At 40.0% G+C, this 17,393-nt stretch overlaps 1 protein-coding gene across 1 annotated transcript in view; it reads right to left on the bottom strand.

The window, feature by feature from the left end:
• LOC127956899 (thyrotropin-releasing hormone-degrading ectoenzyme-like) overlaps positions 1-11,769 on the bottom strand; it is a 141,993-nt gene extending 130,224 nt beyond the window's left edge. The window contains exons 1-3 of the mRNA XM_052555177.1: positions 10,834-11,769; positions 8,148-8,421; positions 1,228-1,354 (exon numbers count right to left, since the gene is read on the bottom strand). Of these exons, the coding sequence (XP_052411137.1) occupies positions 1,228-1,354; positions 8,148-8,421; positions 10,834-11,522 (1,090 nt within the window). The 5' untranslated portion in view covers positions 11,523-11,769. The remainder of the gene's footprint in view (positions 1-1,227; positions 1,355-8,147; positions 8,422-10,833) is intronic.
• Positions 11,770-17,393: the final 5,624 nt, after the last annotated feature.

The raw sequence follows: 17,393 nt of genomic DNA, 5'->3' as shown, positions 1-17,393 counted from the left end.
TTATAAAACAACATATAACGAAGTGCGCTGCAATTCCTCACAACACATGCATATAACGAAACACGCTGCAAATCCTCATAACACTTGCACATTAATAATTAATGAAGCATTGCAAATTTATTTTCATTAACTTTGAAATTATATTTAGCTGAAGATTTTAAAATAAGCCATATTAAGTAACGTTTTACATTTAATCATGTAATTATTTAGCTTATTTAGGCTAATGATATCCAAAAGATAAAGGAATCATACAATCAGGGTGTATAAAAAAAACCTCACCTTTCAGTTCACCAACAACTCCACTGACCAGTAGCCACTGCACGATAAGCAAATCCCAGCCGGGTCCGACACTTTTTGAGGTCTCCTAGAGACATTTCCATTGTGGTCAGTGCTATTTGCAGCGCATTTGTTAATTTGCATGTGTTGTGATGGATTTGCTACGTGTTTCGTTATATGTATGTGTTGTGAAGATTTGTAGCACTTGTGTTGTCAAACTGATGAAGATGTTTTTTTGTTTTGGCTGGTGTTTTTTTCAATTTGCATGTGTTTTCTTACATTGCAGCGCGTTGAGCTCTCTCGGCCACTGTAGTTAACAGCTTAAAATGAGGTGAAAATGAGAATGAAGGAAATTCAGAGAGAAAATTGTAATTGTAAAATTGTAAAAATGTAAGCGAACATGTTTAATATAATGTGCACTTTTTAAATACACACTTACATGCAAACGTACAAACACACATTTACAGAGGATGTGAGCAGGCAGGGGAGGAGAGTGAAAGACAGACTGACAGAAGCCCAGAGAGATTGATGACTATATTCAAATGAATACAGAGAACTGACAGGAACCCAATGGAGCGAAACACTGGCACAGAGAGAGTCTGATGTGAGCCAGTCTGGCACACGCACACTTACAACGACATACAGTTGCACTCACGTCAATACAGCGACATACGCACACTTTAACAACACACGCGTGGTGTGTGCTCCAATTCCCAAGACCAAACACAACCACAAACAGCCTAAAATGCTTTTAGGATCAATAAACACAAGAATGAGACACCCCTTCACCTCTTTAAACGAGCACAAAACAAGGAAGTCACAAAGAACCGATTGGAAGTAGAAATAGACCAATGAAAAATCACCCGGTTTCCCATGAGAAGAACAGTTATTGCCATTTCAAAAGCATCACTGAAGCCAGACAAAGCTGAAGACATTTCACCGCTGTCTTACCTAATTTAGGGAGGGAATATTTGACTTTGAAGTAATCCTGGTAAAACTGCAGGAGTCTCTGGGTGATGTGTAGAGCGTAGTCCCCCGATCCGCTCTGGATGGCGTCAGGTCTGGCGTACAGCCGAATCTACAACAACGCAACATAAGAGGAGAGAGAACAAAAGTCAAAGTGTGTCAGGTGCTGAATGAATAACTTTGTGTTTATTCCTAACCTGAATTCCCTCTAGTACATTATAACAGTTATGGAATTGAAAGATTAAGTTCCATTGGTAATATTGGTAATTTGATACATTCTCATGTACAACACTTGACAACTCATTTAAAATCCTTATCGACTGGGAAAAATAAGCTTCAGAACCAAGGCCATTGAAAAGTAAGCAGGCCGTTCTGCAGGAGTTATGGTGCCTTTAAATGAACTGATTGACTTTTTATAAATCATGATGTTACTGGGATGTTGCTGCCGAATACTCTTCCATACATTTGTTTAAAATTGTATTATTTTCATCATTTGTAAGCAAGCGCTTTAATAAAATAGCATTTTACACATTTGTCTCTGGAAACAAATTAGATTTCAATGAAAAACAAAAAACAGAGCATTTGCATTATTCTGAACTATTATATGCATGTGAGAGAGGAAGTGAAAGAGAAGGGAGAGAACAAGTGTGAGAGAGAAAGTGTGTGAGGTGTGGCTCTGTGGGAAATGTATTCCCACACTAAAAATGATCTTGGACTCTTTTAGCCGAAGGCTGATGCACGGTACGGCTTTCTGAACGGGCATCCATCTATTCAGAATGAATGTCCTCCTACACTAACAAAGTTACAGTGCAAAACAAGCAGGAGGAAAGGCTTTGTTTCAGAGCCTGGCAGCAATGCACATTGAATTATGTGTTGTTTACCTCACATGTTGCTGGCGTATTGATCAGCTCTGTGTCTGATATAAAGATGAATGGGTGGAACTTAGGGCTGTGGAAATGATTCAAAGCTCAATCAAATGAATGTGATTTCTAAACATCCTATAATTAGACAAAGCACTCAGGTTGACAACTTGAATAAATGCTTCAAAAACTTTTATTTTTATTTTGTTTTACCAATACTAATTCAATACTATGAATTTAAAATATATATGAAAAAAGCTATCATCCCACAAAAACATAACTATTTTATTGCTCTCCCGACTCATCCCATTTTAACATATGAGCAATCTTCCCCTGCTCAGCCACACTTTCAAGTACAGTATATCAGTTACCTGATTGCGATTGATAGATGTTCACTAATAAATTATCACTATGTCACAAAGGCGGTAGCCCTCTGTTGCCCAGAGAAGAAAAACAAGGTAATGTGATGTAATGAATGATGATGATTATATAAATAAACAAACATGCATTAAATGCATAAATGTTTCGCCAAGCATAATTAGCTACATATTCGGGTCTTTAGTGACCCGGACCTGTATGTCCAGCATGGATGGATCTCTAATTGCTGAAACAGCAAAAAATATCTCTTGATAGTTTAAGATCAATTACAGAGGAAATAAATAAAACATATTTCGTTACCTTTTGAAACTTAGAAGGGTTCGATTTGAGCAGATGATTTTACCATCGCTGTCAAAGTCATAGCACATTTCCAGAGTACATTCAGCTTCTAGCTCATATTTGCGATCTCAACCATATTCTCAAAACTATAATTTTCAATGGCTTAATATTTTATTGGGTACAGTAATTGGTCTTTAGTAAAGCCATTCAAATCAGTTCAATTTTTGCCGTTGATATTCTTTTGTTTTTTGCCAGTGTTAATTATGATTGAAAGATCATGTCATCGTTGTCTATCAAATAGTGCCACCTCGAGAAATAAAGATGCACTGCACATTGAGTCACCAGATATGTAAAATAGTTGCACAGAAAAAAATGTAGGCCATCTAGAACATATAGCTAGTCACCAGCTTATGTTGTGTAGACCAGTTAGTCTTGTTTAACTGCTCAACCAGAACCAAACCAGCATAATTCAGCCTGGATCAGGATGGACATTATTAGAATCAGAATCAGAATCAGAAATAACTTTATTGCCAAGTATGCTTGCGCATACAAGTATTTGTTTTGGAGGCATAAGCTTCCAGTACACAGAGACAAAAACAACACACAGGGGAGAAAAAAATACACATATGTAAATATAAATAAACAAATATTGAAAAATAAATAAATTGATTGTATGTACATTGTGCTTTATATGATAGAATGGACTAGAATAGAATGAGATGCAGTGATATACTAGTATGAAGGTTTTAACAAATATAAGGTTGTGGCGGGGGTGCGTGTTTTAGCGAAGTCTGCAGCGGGAGAGACGAACGGTGAGTGAGTGGTTTGGATGGAAATAATCAACACCTGTCTCTTGTTTCAGTAATTGGTCTGGAGAGAGTATATAACGCCAGGAGAAACAGGAGTAGGTGAGAGAGAGAAGGACGGCTGGCGAGTAACCTGACCCGGAAGAAGCAACCCAGAAGTGATTAAGATAGTGTGTTTATGTTGGTATAAGAGACACTGTGAGATTTAAAAGAGTGTTTACTTTGAATTAAACCTCACCAGCAGTCAAGCCGACCCGACCAGGAGAGGCAGTTCCATGCCATTCTGCAAGCCCAGCAGGTGGACTGCGAGAGATTCTGGAGCTGGATCGACCGGAAGGTTCGTGCTGAGGCCACCGGACCGCCTGTGGTCCCTGCTCACTTGCCCCTACACAAGATGGGACTGCAAGATAACCCTGAAGCGTTCCTGGAGTTATTTGAAAAATCGTCTGATGCTTGCTGCTGGACCCATGACCAATGGCCAGTGCGCCTTATTCCCCTGCTCTCGGGTGAGTCTCAGGTGGCCGCACAACAGCTTCCAGTATCGAACCTCCTAGTCTTCGACGATCTGAAGGGGGCCATCATCCAGCGGGTCGGCCGGAGCCCCGAACAACATCATCAGCATTTCTGTTCCCTGGACTTGGACTTGGGGAATCCAGTCGGCCCTTCGTGATCGCCCAACAGCTCCAGAACTCCTGCCGCAAATGGCTATTGGCCAAGGGAAGTGACATGGAACACTTCCTGGGACTGCCGATTGGGTCCAGTGGCACCATCCCACATTGCTGGACTCGGCGGCCGGGGGCGGGGCGGGACTGACCATGGACACTTCACAAGTCCAAGAGCCCTGGCCAGGGGGCCGGGACTGATGGCTACCAGAGGGGACATCGCTTTTGTTTCTCCGCTCTCTCCATGGTAATCGTTCAACCCACTCCCTGCCACTGGGATGGCCCAGCCTGTTGGCTTTCCGTGGACCCGGAGCATTTCGTGGACAGATGTCCAGTGATGGAGGTGAGGACGATGATCCGTGTCCCGGATGTCCCACAGGCCGCCCCCAGTCAGACAGGCGGATACCAAATACCTGTGAGTATCAAGGGGGGTACTTATCCGGCCTTGGTGGATTCAGGATATAACCAAACCTCGATACATCAAAGCCTGATTCAACCGGGGACATTGGATACAAGCCACGTGGTTAAGACATTGGAAGTGAGCTGACCTTCCAACTTTTTAGCATAGCTTCTTTTAGCCACTCTAGTCTCCTTATTCAGTGTGTTCCTGGCCTGATTGTACAAGACTTCATCCCCATTTCTGTAGGCATCCTCTTGGCCTGACAAAGATTTCTGAGTTTTGCTGTAAACCATTGCTTATCATTGTTTAATGTTAAATAAGTCCTGGTTGGAATGCATATATCATCATATCATATGGTAACAGCTTCAAAAACACTCCAATCAGTAATGTCAAAACAGGCTTTTAAAACCCCAAAATATTTTTTAGATCTGTTTCATCGGTCCATCTCTTTTACAGTGAGTTTTTACTACATGTTTAGCAGGTTTAAATTTTGGCCTATAGGTTGGGATGTATGAGTGATCAGAAAGCCCCAAAACTGCCCGTGGGACAAAATGATATGCATCCTTTATTGCTGTGTAACAGTGATCTAGGATATAACTGTCTCTGGTGGGACATATAACATGCTGTCTGAATTTTGGTAATTCACGTGAGAGATTTGCTTTATTAAAGTCCCCAAGAATTAATAAAACAGAGTCCGGGTGTTGTTGCTCTGTCTCTGTGACCTGATCAGCGAGTTTTTGCAAAGCCAGACTTTGTGCTTGCGGAGGAATTAAAAAAATTCACAAGAATGTATGAGTAAAACTCCAGCGGTGAATAGAGCGGTTTACAGTTAATAAAGAACACTTCTAGATTGCGACAGCACAACTTCTTTAACACAGTTACATCTGTACACCACCTTTCACTGAAGCATGTCCCGCCACTGCACATTTCCCCATTGATACTGCGTCACGATCTGTTCTTAACACCTAAAAGGTCGGCAGATGGAGCACCCTGTCCTATATAGCATCATTCAACCAGGTTTATGTGAAACACAGAGCAGCTGAGTGTGAAAAATCTTTGTCCGAGAGAGCAGAAGTTGTTAGTCCATTTTTTTGGGGGGTAGAGAGTGGAGACTTGCCAGATGGATACTAGGCAACTGCATTCAAAATCCGCAGTTCCTGAGCTTGACGACACACAATCCAGCTTTCCCCGTCTGCATGTACTGAAGCGTTTGATCAGCACAGCTGCTCTCGCAAAAACTATGTTTAGTAAAACATCCCAATAATCGAAAACCGGTAGAAAATTTGATGGTGTGTTCTGCTGAATGTTCTGCAGTTCATCCCTGGTGAAACCGATTGTGTTTGAAAAACAATAGATGACAAAAACAATACAAACACTGGAGAGCCAAGCACTGAGGCGGTCGTCTGCGGCACCATCTTGTATCGATCGATACAAGTTTATTGGTACATGGTATAAACTGGTATTTTAACTTTGAAACCTACATAGATGTTTCAAGGCATTTGTATTCGACAGCTAAAACCATCATTTTGTCTATTAAATGCACTGAACATGAAGGCTGTGTAATTTCATGAATATTATACAATGAGCATATTTAGTATAGTGGTGTTGAATTTTTATTAGATATTAAAAGAACATTTGTCATCTTAATAATAAGACAAATACAATCTGACTGACATAAAACAGTAAGATTCAATAATGGCTGCTACATGGAATATGGAATATGCTGCTTTAAATTAACCACTTTCTCTTATTTCAGCACTTTAGCAGAAATAAGACAGGCGCAGTGATAAAGGGATATCTGGTCAGAAAATAAAAAGTCTGAGTCTTAGTAGGCCTGCTTGTTTCTCTGAGAAATCATGGGCTTAATGTGATGGATAAAATCAGCATATTAGAATGATTTCTGAAGGATCATGTGACACTGAAGACTGGAGTAATGGCTGCTCAAAAACTTTGCATCACATGAATAATTTACATTTTAAAACATGTTAAAATGGAAAACAGTTTTTTTTTTACACTGATATTACTGTTTTTACTATATTTTTATCAAACAAATGCAGCCTTGGTGAACATGACAAGGACCACAACAGCAGTTATATTCTATGGCAGTTCATATTCTATCTTAATTTCTCCTGGAAACATGCAGATCAGTATGTTATCTCCAGATGCATCAGTAACTGTTTATGTTTCATAAATTCATAGTTAAAATTCATGGTTACATTTCCCCACTACTATCTAGAGCCATAATTAATGTATTACATAATGCCCAACCAACTGCTGCAGAGTCTGATGTTATTTTTACACGTGTGTGTGTGGTAGATCAGTGTTTCCCCATAAACCCTGAGTAATAACTCCACTCTCCTCTGCAATGTTCCTCTCCCACAATCTTTCCTCTTGCTCTGCACAGCCAAATCTTTATGATGAATGGTGCGAGGGGGCTGCCCTGCCGCTTTAAAGTGATTGATGGGGGATGCTAGCGCGTGGCTAACCGCTACAAGCCGTAGTGTGGGTATAAGTGCCCCAGATAGAAGCACACACTACAGTCAGCAGTGATATGAAGGAGAGCGCGGTCATGCTGAAGGAGATCAGATTAATTACACTAATATCAGGAGGAGGCCGGCCAAGGGCACGCAGCAGAAACCACTGAGAAAGTCGTCAGGAAGTGTCTAATATGACAACAGGGCTTTGACTGAACGTGATATCAGTAGCACAGCGCATAAACCATGTCTCTCTGTTGGCAGACAGATGATGCCGCTTAGACTGTGAGGATTCAGTGCCAAAAAAAAAACATTTAAGTGCATGTGCTGAAAGTGATACAGCGAATATTATCTTAATGGCTAAACTTTGCATAAAACATGCTCATATTATAAATAAAACCTAGAAGAGTTTGTAATGAACACAATCCTGGACACGAGCATAAGTGATTGCTTATTGCAACATGACAGTCTTTGGCAGATGTCTTTTAAAGGAACCTAAACTACAGTATATAAACAACAGACTCATCTCACAATTGTGAAAATTAAAATGCATTAATGAACATAAAAATACATAATTTATGCAAATATTGAATTATACATTTTTTTATGAGAATAAACTACTTAATCAATACTTTTCAGTTTTTCATTCTATATATATAGTATATACTCATACACTACCAAAAGTGTGGGGTCAGTAAGATTTTGTAATGTTTTGCTTACTGAAACCAAGTAGTGTATATTCTGTAAGTATTTGATTTATCTCTGCTTGTTAGCCATTTTGGATTGATTTATTACTTTTTATTTCAATTGAGTTTATTTATTACAGAACTCAATGCTTTCTGGGATTGTCTTTGCTCTGAATAGTACATGAGAGGCTTTCTTAGAATTTAGTAAATGAGGACTATTAAAGGCAGAACGTCTTCTGGAAAAGCATCTGTGATGCCTCAAAAAGCTTCTCACAAGCTTTTAGAAAAGAGTTGTGGAATAATAAAATCTTGATTTACTGTTTCTAACTTTGAGTTTTAGGGACTTTAAATGTGACTCACCACAACTCCACTGTCTGTAACTGCTTCTCTGTAGGTGAAGTTGCACACGGCCCAGGCCAGGTAGTACGTGGACATGCGGGGGGTCCTGGAGAAGTGGTTGGTCACCCATCCGTCCTCGTCAGACGTTGAGGCTTCCACTGGCATGTTAGACAGCGACTGATACAAGCTCTCATGTTTCAGACTCACTCTGAACGTGGCTTTATAGATGGGCTCGTCGAAACATGGGAAGGCCTTTCTAGCGTGAGTCGGTGAGAACTGCGTCACTGCGAGAAACCTGCAGAATAACACCAGCAATGAGAACATGAGAGAGAGGTAAGATGAAAGAAATCTCTGGAACCATATATGGTATTTAAGTAGCTCAGGTGTCTGGATTTCATTATAATGGCTGTCACATGACCTTCCTGAATTCAAATTAGCTCTGGCTGCCATCTCTGAACTCATCGCTGTGCATTTGTATCACACTAATGAGCTTCCTAGTGTGAAGATGGACAGAAATGTTTACAGGTTTTTGAACCACAGCAACTAAACCACATCAAAATGTCAACATATAATAAATCACACCAGAATTACTAAACAGGAATAATGATATATCTGTCACAGCTGTGAACATTAAACCCATCTGTGACAGCATTAGTCAACAAATTGACAGCATGTACCAATTTAGATGACAAGGAAATAATAAAATGCTGTCAAATTTATTTTACATGTTGTTGGATTTGTGAATTTTAAGTGAATCATTAATAATCTACATGTTTACCACATCAGAATCACATCTGTCTGAATATCATAAGTCCATGGACATTTTCAATCAAAGTTAGAAAGCAGGAAAAGCAGTGGGATGCGTTCCAGAAAGCTGCATTAATGGACATTAAAGGGAGATTTGGCTTTGACCACCCACAGCATGACCAGCAGACGAGGGAGGAGGGTTTTCTGCTCCTGCATTTCTGTCACAACTTTTTACTCTCATTAGCAGCCGTCTATGCAGTAACAATGTATAATGAGTCTATAAAGTCCCATCTGTTTACCTCCCCTTCATTCAACTATTTATAGATGCTAGTACCATTTAAACATCTTTACACTATTTAAAGACAACAGCTGAGACACATCAGGAGGTGATGAGAAATCAGACGACTAACAGACACACAGGAGGAGATTGTACAGGGATGTCAGAACGAAGATCCCTGCAGCGATTCACATGGAGATGTTTAAGTTGGTTGTCTAATGCGACATGGCTGTACCTGAAAATGTGTGAATGATGAAGGAAAACTGTTAAATCTCCAAAAAGACCGGATGATCAGATGTCGGTTTGAAGTGAACCAACAACATGGTTCATGTGGCCAGGTCTAACTACATAAACACGGGTATTTTCTCAATCCTTCGAGATCCCTGCTGCTCTGCGTTCACAAATGTACGAGCAGCCAGCAGGCGCTGATTACACTAAACTCAATGATCTTCACAGCCTGTGGAGCTCAGAGCTGCTGAGGGATGCTGTCTGAACATCAGCGTGTTGAATTTATCTCAAACGTGCTCTTCAATGGACCTTACAATATCAACACCTCACTTTGTGTCGAATCAAAAATGGGTTTGAAACGTTACACTGAGCCGTTGACATGCTGTTTTGCAGCTGAAAGCAGGAGGAAAGTCCAGCAGTCCAAGACAGAAAGGCAACTGGAGGATGGACAAAAGGTTTATGAAGTGTGTCCATGAAAGTGATTCCTTCAGGGTAAAACCAGGTTTAACCATGTCTCAAATGCAGGAAAACCTGGGGCAAAGATTCAAACATAAGCCATTCTTTTCCTCAGAGGACTAAGAGTCGGAAGTCAAAACAAGAATAAATTTTGTTTATTTTAACACATGCTGTAATAATATTTGTAAAACAGCGACATTTTTAGCCTTGGCAGTTGTGTTTGTAAAACGAATAACTTCTATGTTGTACTTGACACTTTACTGACATCCTGACATCTGCACATCACGTCCCTGTGACAATACAATGTTAAGAAGCATTTGTGAGAATGGCAATAAAGACTCACAAGATTCACAGATTCAACTAAAGTGCAGCGGTTGCTATTAACCTACATTTTTAAGATGCATTACAACCTACTTTATGTGATGATGTCGTATTCATTAATGATGGTTTTGAAGTTGCAAACATTGCGACTGAAATTATTAGATTCTGATGTAAGCCATCGAAAATACTAGTTAGGAGAATAAATTAAGATAATTGTATTATAAGTATCATTGGTATTGCACTAAGATGCAAATAAACATATACATATCAATGTCATGTAGCATCATCATAGCATGATTTGCATACAATATCACTGACATGTGAATCTTACAAGAATCAGTATTCACTAAAGAAGTGCTCATTCTCCCCTCAGAAAATTCCCATTAAACCATCATTTTTACATAATACCACAGTTTATACAGTTCCTGTGGGAAAACTGTGGTAACTTGGTGAAAGTAGGATTATTCTACACTGTTTGAATCTTATCCCAAATTGTATATTATAGTCAGTAAGTATGGTATTTTGGTTATCATGATACATTTCTGTGAAAGCATTAAACCGAAAAAAGTGCTTAATTGCGCATATGATCGTCAGGCAGCATCAACAGTTCCCAGTGTAACAGCACAACATTATAACAACACAAGAGAGACTTTGACTCGGACGCTGAAGTTCTTTTACCTTCTTTCTCCATTCAGCACATAAGAGCTGCGGAAGAAGCCCAGGAGCTCGTGCTCGATGTGCGCGTGGAAAGTGATGTTGATCTTGTATGTTCTGAGGGGCTTCATCTCTCTGTGCAGCGCGATCACATACACCTGCTTGGGCTGGTAGTGGAAGCGGCGCTGTATCCTCATGGCGACTGCTTTCTTGCTGTCCGAATACACCAGCACCTTGTCCACCTCCAGCCGGTCCGTGTGCAGCACGATCAACTTCGTGGAATGGACGCACTCAAACTCAATGTGCACCTCGCCGGAGAAGGTGAAGTTCTCCATGGACACGGACAGGCGGAGGTCGTAGTGGCGCGGGCGCAGGGTGGCCGGTAAGCGCAGGTGTCTCCAGGGCTGCTGGCCGTCCTCTGAGTCTCTGTGACTGATGTTAGCGTTCCGGGACTGTTTCCACTTACTGTTGCTGGAGCCGTTCGCGGCCAGAGTCGCGCTACTCTCCGCGGTGCACCTCTCGAAGCTGACGCTGAGCGTGATGGCGATGGCCGTGACGATGATGAGGGTGAGGATGGAGATGGCGAAGCCCAGCACAAGTCTCTTATTCACCGTGATGTGCTGCTCGGTCGTCCGGGGCCGGACCACCACGCTGTCGGCCCACTGATCGGACAGAGCCCGTCCGTTCCTCATGCTCGCGTCCTCGATCCCCATTATATGACGGATCTGATGTGTTTTATATTCATGATCAGCCTCCTTTCACGTGATGCAGCTTCGAACTGTGGAGGATGAACCGGCGGGAAAATAAAGGCGAAAAAGTCGGCGAAGATCCACGATGACGTGGAGACTACATTCGCGCGGATCAGAAGTTCGTTTGGTCAGATGCTGGAGCTCATCGAGTCCCGCCGCACATCCATCTCTGCTCTGACATCAGTCTGATGTGGATGAAGGTCCAGCACCTGCTTCCTGATCAATCGCGAGAGTGCTGTCAATCTCTCTTTTTGCCTCCATCCTCATCACTGTTTCTGTCTTTCTGTCTCTCTCTCTCTCTTAATCTTACTCTCTCGCTTAGTCAGTGGGCTGTGTGCGCGCTCTCTTTCTCTCTCTTTCGCAGAAATTCAGTCTAGTAATTCCGTTTAAATCTTATGTTCAGTTAAACAGCATTTAATTAAACAGTGAAATATTCAGACAGGCTGACAAGCTGATGTGACTATTCTCTTTTTACACACACGAAACTACAGAGTTGCATTACTATTCAATAGAATAATGGAACTTAGACTAAATAAATGGAAAAATTATACACGCATTTGAGACACGTCAAAATCTTTCAGCAGCGCTGTGACAGTATTTTCAACACAACAATTACACGTCACACATACATTAGAACATGTCTGCTGTGTACTTTGACAACAAAAGCTTAAAAGGTGGAGCTGTAATGATCAATTTAATAAAAGCATGCAGGTTGTGTGTGGCAGACAACAGAGAGTATTTTTTACTATGAGTAAACACTATATGTAATTACTAAAATTAACAATGTGAGCTACAACTGTACAAAACTCAAGGCTGCTGTCCATGGTGCTGAATCAAGCGTTACTATTTCAGCACCACTAGCGCAACTTCAGCGAAACATAAGTTTGCATTTCCAACAAGGTCACAGAACACTTCCCCCGTCTGCCATTGGTAGATAGACCAGCTCAAGCCCATGCCATTGATTTGCAGATTCTTAAACAATGCTTGAAAATCCACTTTTCAGGGGGAATCAAACTGTTACATATAGTAGTTTCTGTATATTAAGATTTTTGAAGAATTATACATATTTAAAATTACACACTTCAGCTTTACTGTGTTTGACTATTTCTACTGCTTAAAACACTTAGCCCCAATACAAGATATACAAGATGTATAAAACCTAAAATAATAAACATGATACTATTTCCTTGGCTTTATAATTTTTTCACCCTTTTTTTCTGTAGCATCAACATGTTCTTTTAGCATCTTTGTAGTGATACAGAATATCATTTAAATTTAATTAACAGAATAATGTGAAGCAAAAAAAAAATGTTTTATTAATTAAACTTTTGACTAAATTAAATATCAAAAATCATATTTATTTTACACGAGTCTGTGGCCATGCATGACAGAACATCAGTCATTAGGCATTAATCACATTACATTACATTCAACAAATAATAAACCTCAAGCTCTGTATCATGGAGAACATGATTGCACAGTGTTCTGGATGACAGAGAGCCATTTTCACAACTCTATTAGTATTTTTAATGCACATTTTCTTTTTTGTTTGAATTAATTTTGACGTTTATTTACCCTTTATCTTCTTTTTTAGGGTAAGATGCCATTAATTACCAAAGCAAATGCTTCTGCAGATAACAATTTCATCTCAATGTTTGTAGGAGACCTTCTTCCTGATGTTTCCAAATTCTTTATCAGATGTTCATCAAGCATTTTGTAATTTTGGATGATATTCAACAGTTGTTCGAGTTCCAGATGTCTGAGCTGCCTCATGAATATATGCTGATCTTGTACGCATCAGATAATGAAATACAGCAGTTGCTGAATTAATCTAAGCTGTAAGGGTTTGGTTTAGCAGATATCAAACCATAAATTATTGAATCTTGGCTTGTATTGTATTATATTTAATGTGTGCCATTGCTTTAGTCTGTAAAGTGATGTTTGAGTAACTCGTCCTTCAGACCAGCAGAAAAAAAAGATTTAGAAAAACCTTCTCACCAGACAACATCTGCATATTTAAAATGAACACACTTGATACAATTTAAATTAGTACATCTTAAGTAATTGTAGATATGTAAATAAAATGAGCTCTAGCATGGGATTAAAAATAATTCAGAGGAGCTAGTTTTCTTGAGGGCATCAACACTGGTCATGCTGCATGATCTGTCAATGTCAGTTTGATGTCTGTGGCTTGTTCCTTTGCACTTTGACCTTTGTGTTTCTGTAACATATGAAATATAATTATGGTTACTCTTCTGCTTCTCAGGAGGTTTCGCTGGATTAATGGGCACGTGTGAGGAACCACGTGAAGACTGATGAGGAAGAAATGGCTCCTCTTGGTTTCTCATCAGTGAGATGGTGAGAGTTATTATCTATTATGTTGGGTTGTGAATAATATGATTTTGTTCATTTATTCAACATCTTTTCTTCAAAAGCTTTTGACAAACCTTCAAACACCTTCTACCACTTTAATCCCACCTCCACATATTCCACCACACATTTGTCTCAGTACATCTGTCAGTGTTTCATAAAGGAAGACCAGTGGCAGCTTTTTGAATGAAGTGACGGCTCCAAACACCAAATAACATTCTCAATTTGCAGCCGTCGGCATGGCTGGTTACACAGCACAGCGAGAGGAGAGCCGTGAGCGTGTGAAGATACCCTTGACGAAGCTGGGAGAGAGAAAGCAAGGTGGAAAGATGATGGGGATAAAGTGAAAAGGAGAAAGGGCCTTCTAGTTCAACTGATTTTATTCACATTTGAAATTCTCTAAACTAGAACAGACAGGAAATGCATTTAGATTCCCATCCGATCAAGATCTTTTATACCGTTTAAAGAATTTCAAACCTATTCTTAAGAAATAATGGGGCTGAGATGGAAAGTTCTTGAATGATTGCGAGATCTTCGGATCAAATGAAAATGGAGGTGCATTTAAGGAGAAAAATAGGCAATTTCCATGTAGCATCTGAACACAAAAGCCTGTGTCATGGTCTGCAAATGTGTGTGAACCATGTGCCTCCGGTTGAATGCAAACATATAACACAAGATCAGTCTGGAGGGACTGTGAGGAGGGCTAATTCAATAAAATAAAATAAAAATAAAAAACAAAACAATAAAATGTCATTGAAAGCAGCTCCAACTTCTGGCACATATAGGGTCATTTCAGAGGGGAGAAATGAAGAGAAACACTCACAAACACAGAAAAAGTGAAGGAAGGAGATTTGTTATACAGTATGTAAGCAGAGCAGAGACACATCGCCCCCTGCATTCCACAAGTAACATTAACGTAAGAATCACAACCAACAATGGACAGACACATCCATACACAACACAACTGGTCTGTGGAAGTGCAGTGTCCCTTATCTAAGCAATCTGGTGAAGTCTCTCTGAAATCTGTGAGGTTTTGCTGCTATTCATTATCTCAGCAATCAGGCAGATGTCCTTGTCCAGTGGAACTTCTGTAATCTTAAACAGCTGTTTTGGTTCAGGCAGTAAACGAGCCATTGGGAAATCAACCTCACACACCTGCTTGACTCCACTGATGACAAGCTGTAGCTGTTTAAAGGTCCAAGAGTAAAACTGTCAGTGAGTACACACACGCTTTCAGAAAAATACAAAACAAAAGTTCTGTCATGAACTATGGTGCAGGCCAACAGTTTCAGCATCAGCTTGCTGCTCAACATTCAAGTACTTTCATCACAGCAGTTTGCAGTGTGCATTCAGAAACCCTCCACCATCCCCAGCTCCACCTGTATAGATCTGCTATGGGTAATTTCACATATGTCATATGTGCGGGATAAATTCATGTACATTATATGTGCAGTAGCAATATTTCATACATGCAGTGTGTCTGTGGATGTATTGACAGTAGCAAGTCATTGTTCTTGCTCTGCCGCAGCAGAAGCAGCAGCCTAGCAGATCTATTCTGCCAAGACCAAACACATTAACATTGCTGTGTATATTACCATAAGAGATTTGTCATGACAGAGTGACTGTATTGGTAGAGCAAGAGAATTTTGATGATCAAGATAGATAAGGTCAGTAAAACTCTTCACATATTTATGAATAATGTCCACTTCAAGTTGGAAATATTGTAATTGCAATTTACAAGCACACGAGTGTCCATGCAAGCAAAGACTTGTTTATGAGTGGAGTTTTCAAATTGATCTACATAGAAAACAAGTGTGAAGTTAATAAAACAAAATAATATAAAAAATGAATGCATAATAATGAATGTCCGACTTGGAGGTACAAGCGTCCAAGCTTCAACTGAATGTAAGAAATAAATTAAAGGTAAATCTGTCGACCCCTTGAGGACAGAAGATTGTTACTTTCATGAACATATTGGCATACGTGCAGAGTTTGTTTTTGCCCTTAATTATCTGTAATTGTATATTTGGACAGAATAAGATGCATCCCAAAACTGTATGTAATGTAGCCGTAAATGTTTTGCTGGAGGGAAGTTGATTCTGTCCAGAGATGTGCAGATTTTTCACATTAGTCTAGAATTCATCTGTCAGCAGTTTCAGTCACACACACACACATTTGACACTCATTCATAATTCATACGTCAGATGGATATGATATCAAATCAGCAGTATGACACAATAAGACAGCAGGGAATTGGTATTTTTACCCGCGCTATGATACAACCTGACTGTGCAGAGGATGCAAATGCTTTTGCTCACCAGTACATTGAGGTGCATCTGATTCAGAGACATTTCCAGAGAGATAAATGCTGAAATATTTTTACATAATCACGGCACCCAAAAGAACAAAAAATCTTACCCTCAAAATGAGAATAAATTTGGTTAAGTAGCTTTGTATGAAAAGCTTTCAGCAATGATAGAAGTTACTGTGGAGTGAAATGCGCCTGAGGATGGAGACACTGTTTTTGGATCTGAATGTTAACGGCAGCTACCATTACCCAGAAACCCTCAGAACTCTTCCCACTGGTTATGAGGCACCAAAGAACCTCGTCCAAACAAACACACTGGCCATTTTTCCATCCAGGTCAATAAGTTTGTTGGTTTGCTCAGAATTCATCGATCCGCAGTCTCTTATCATGTAACCTGCTCAAACGAGGGCTGAAAATGCACTGCACCGACTTACACCTTTTTACACACGATACCTGATCCATGATCTCTGCTCATTATACTAGAGGATGATGGAGGTTTCTATTATCATCACACTTGATCATAAATAACTTAAACCTGTTTTAAATAAGATGAAATAGCATATCAGTGTGATGTAAGAGGTGACATTAAACTCACTCCTGAGACTCCTCGCTCCTTGTGGCAACTGATGATTTATTGTCCGTTCAGCAGCTTTTATCTCGTCATCTTGACAAACTCTGATGATTTCCCAGGATCAAACTACACTTAGAAATAAAGCAACCAGGCATGTTGAAAATGAACAATTGTTTGGTCTCCAGGGGCTTTGAGTCCCGCTGTGTGTTTCAGACTGTTGCCGTATTCAGCCCGACATCTAGATGCGATTTGCACAAGCTTTGATGGGATGATGATTTACATGGTCCCGCTGAGCATCATATGAGGGCGATGATGAGAAAAGGGTCGTTCACACTGTTCAAAATGTTAATAGAGAAACTTTGGAAAGAACACATTGTTCCTGGTCAATGTGGATCAGAATGTTCTTGTGAGGGTCATTTCACCTCATTCCAATTAAATGAGCAATAAAACCTTTTAACGAGCAAACTGTGGTTTGAACCATAAACAAATACAAGCTCAAATAACATGCTTGATAGCCCAATAACATGTCTGTTTAATGTGCAAACTTCCCCATAAAACAAAAGTTTCATCAAACTCCCAGAGAACT

This window comes from Carassius gibelio, chromosome B4 (genome assembly GCF_023724105.1).
Source record: "Carassius gibelio isolate Cgi1373 ecotype wild population from Czech Republic chromosome B4, carGib1.2-hapl.c, whole genome shotgun sequence".
Lineage (NCBI taxonomy): Eukaryota > Metazoa > Chordata > Actinopteri > Cypriniformes > Cyprinidae > Carassius > Carassius gibelio.
Note: the sequence above shows the minus strand (reverse complement) of the source record. Positions and strands in the feature narration are given on the sequence as shown.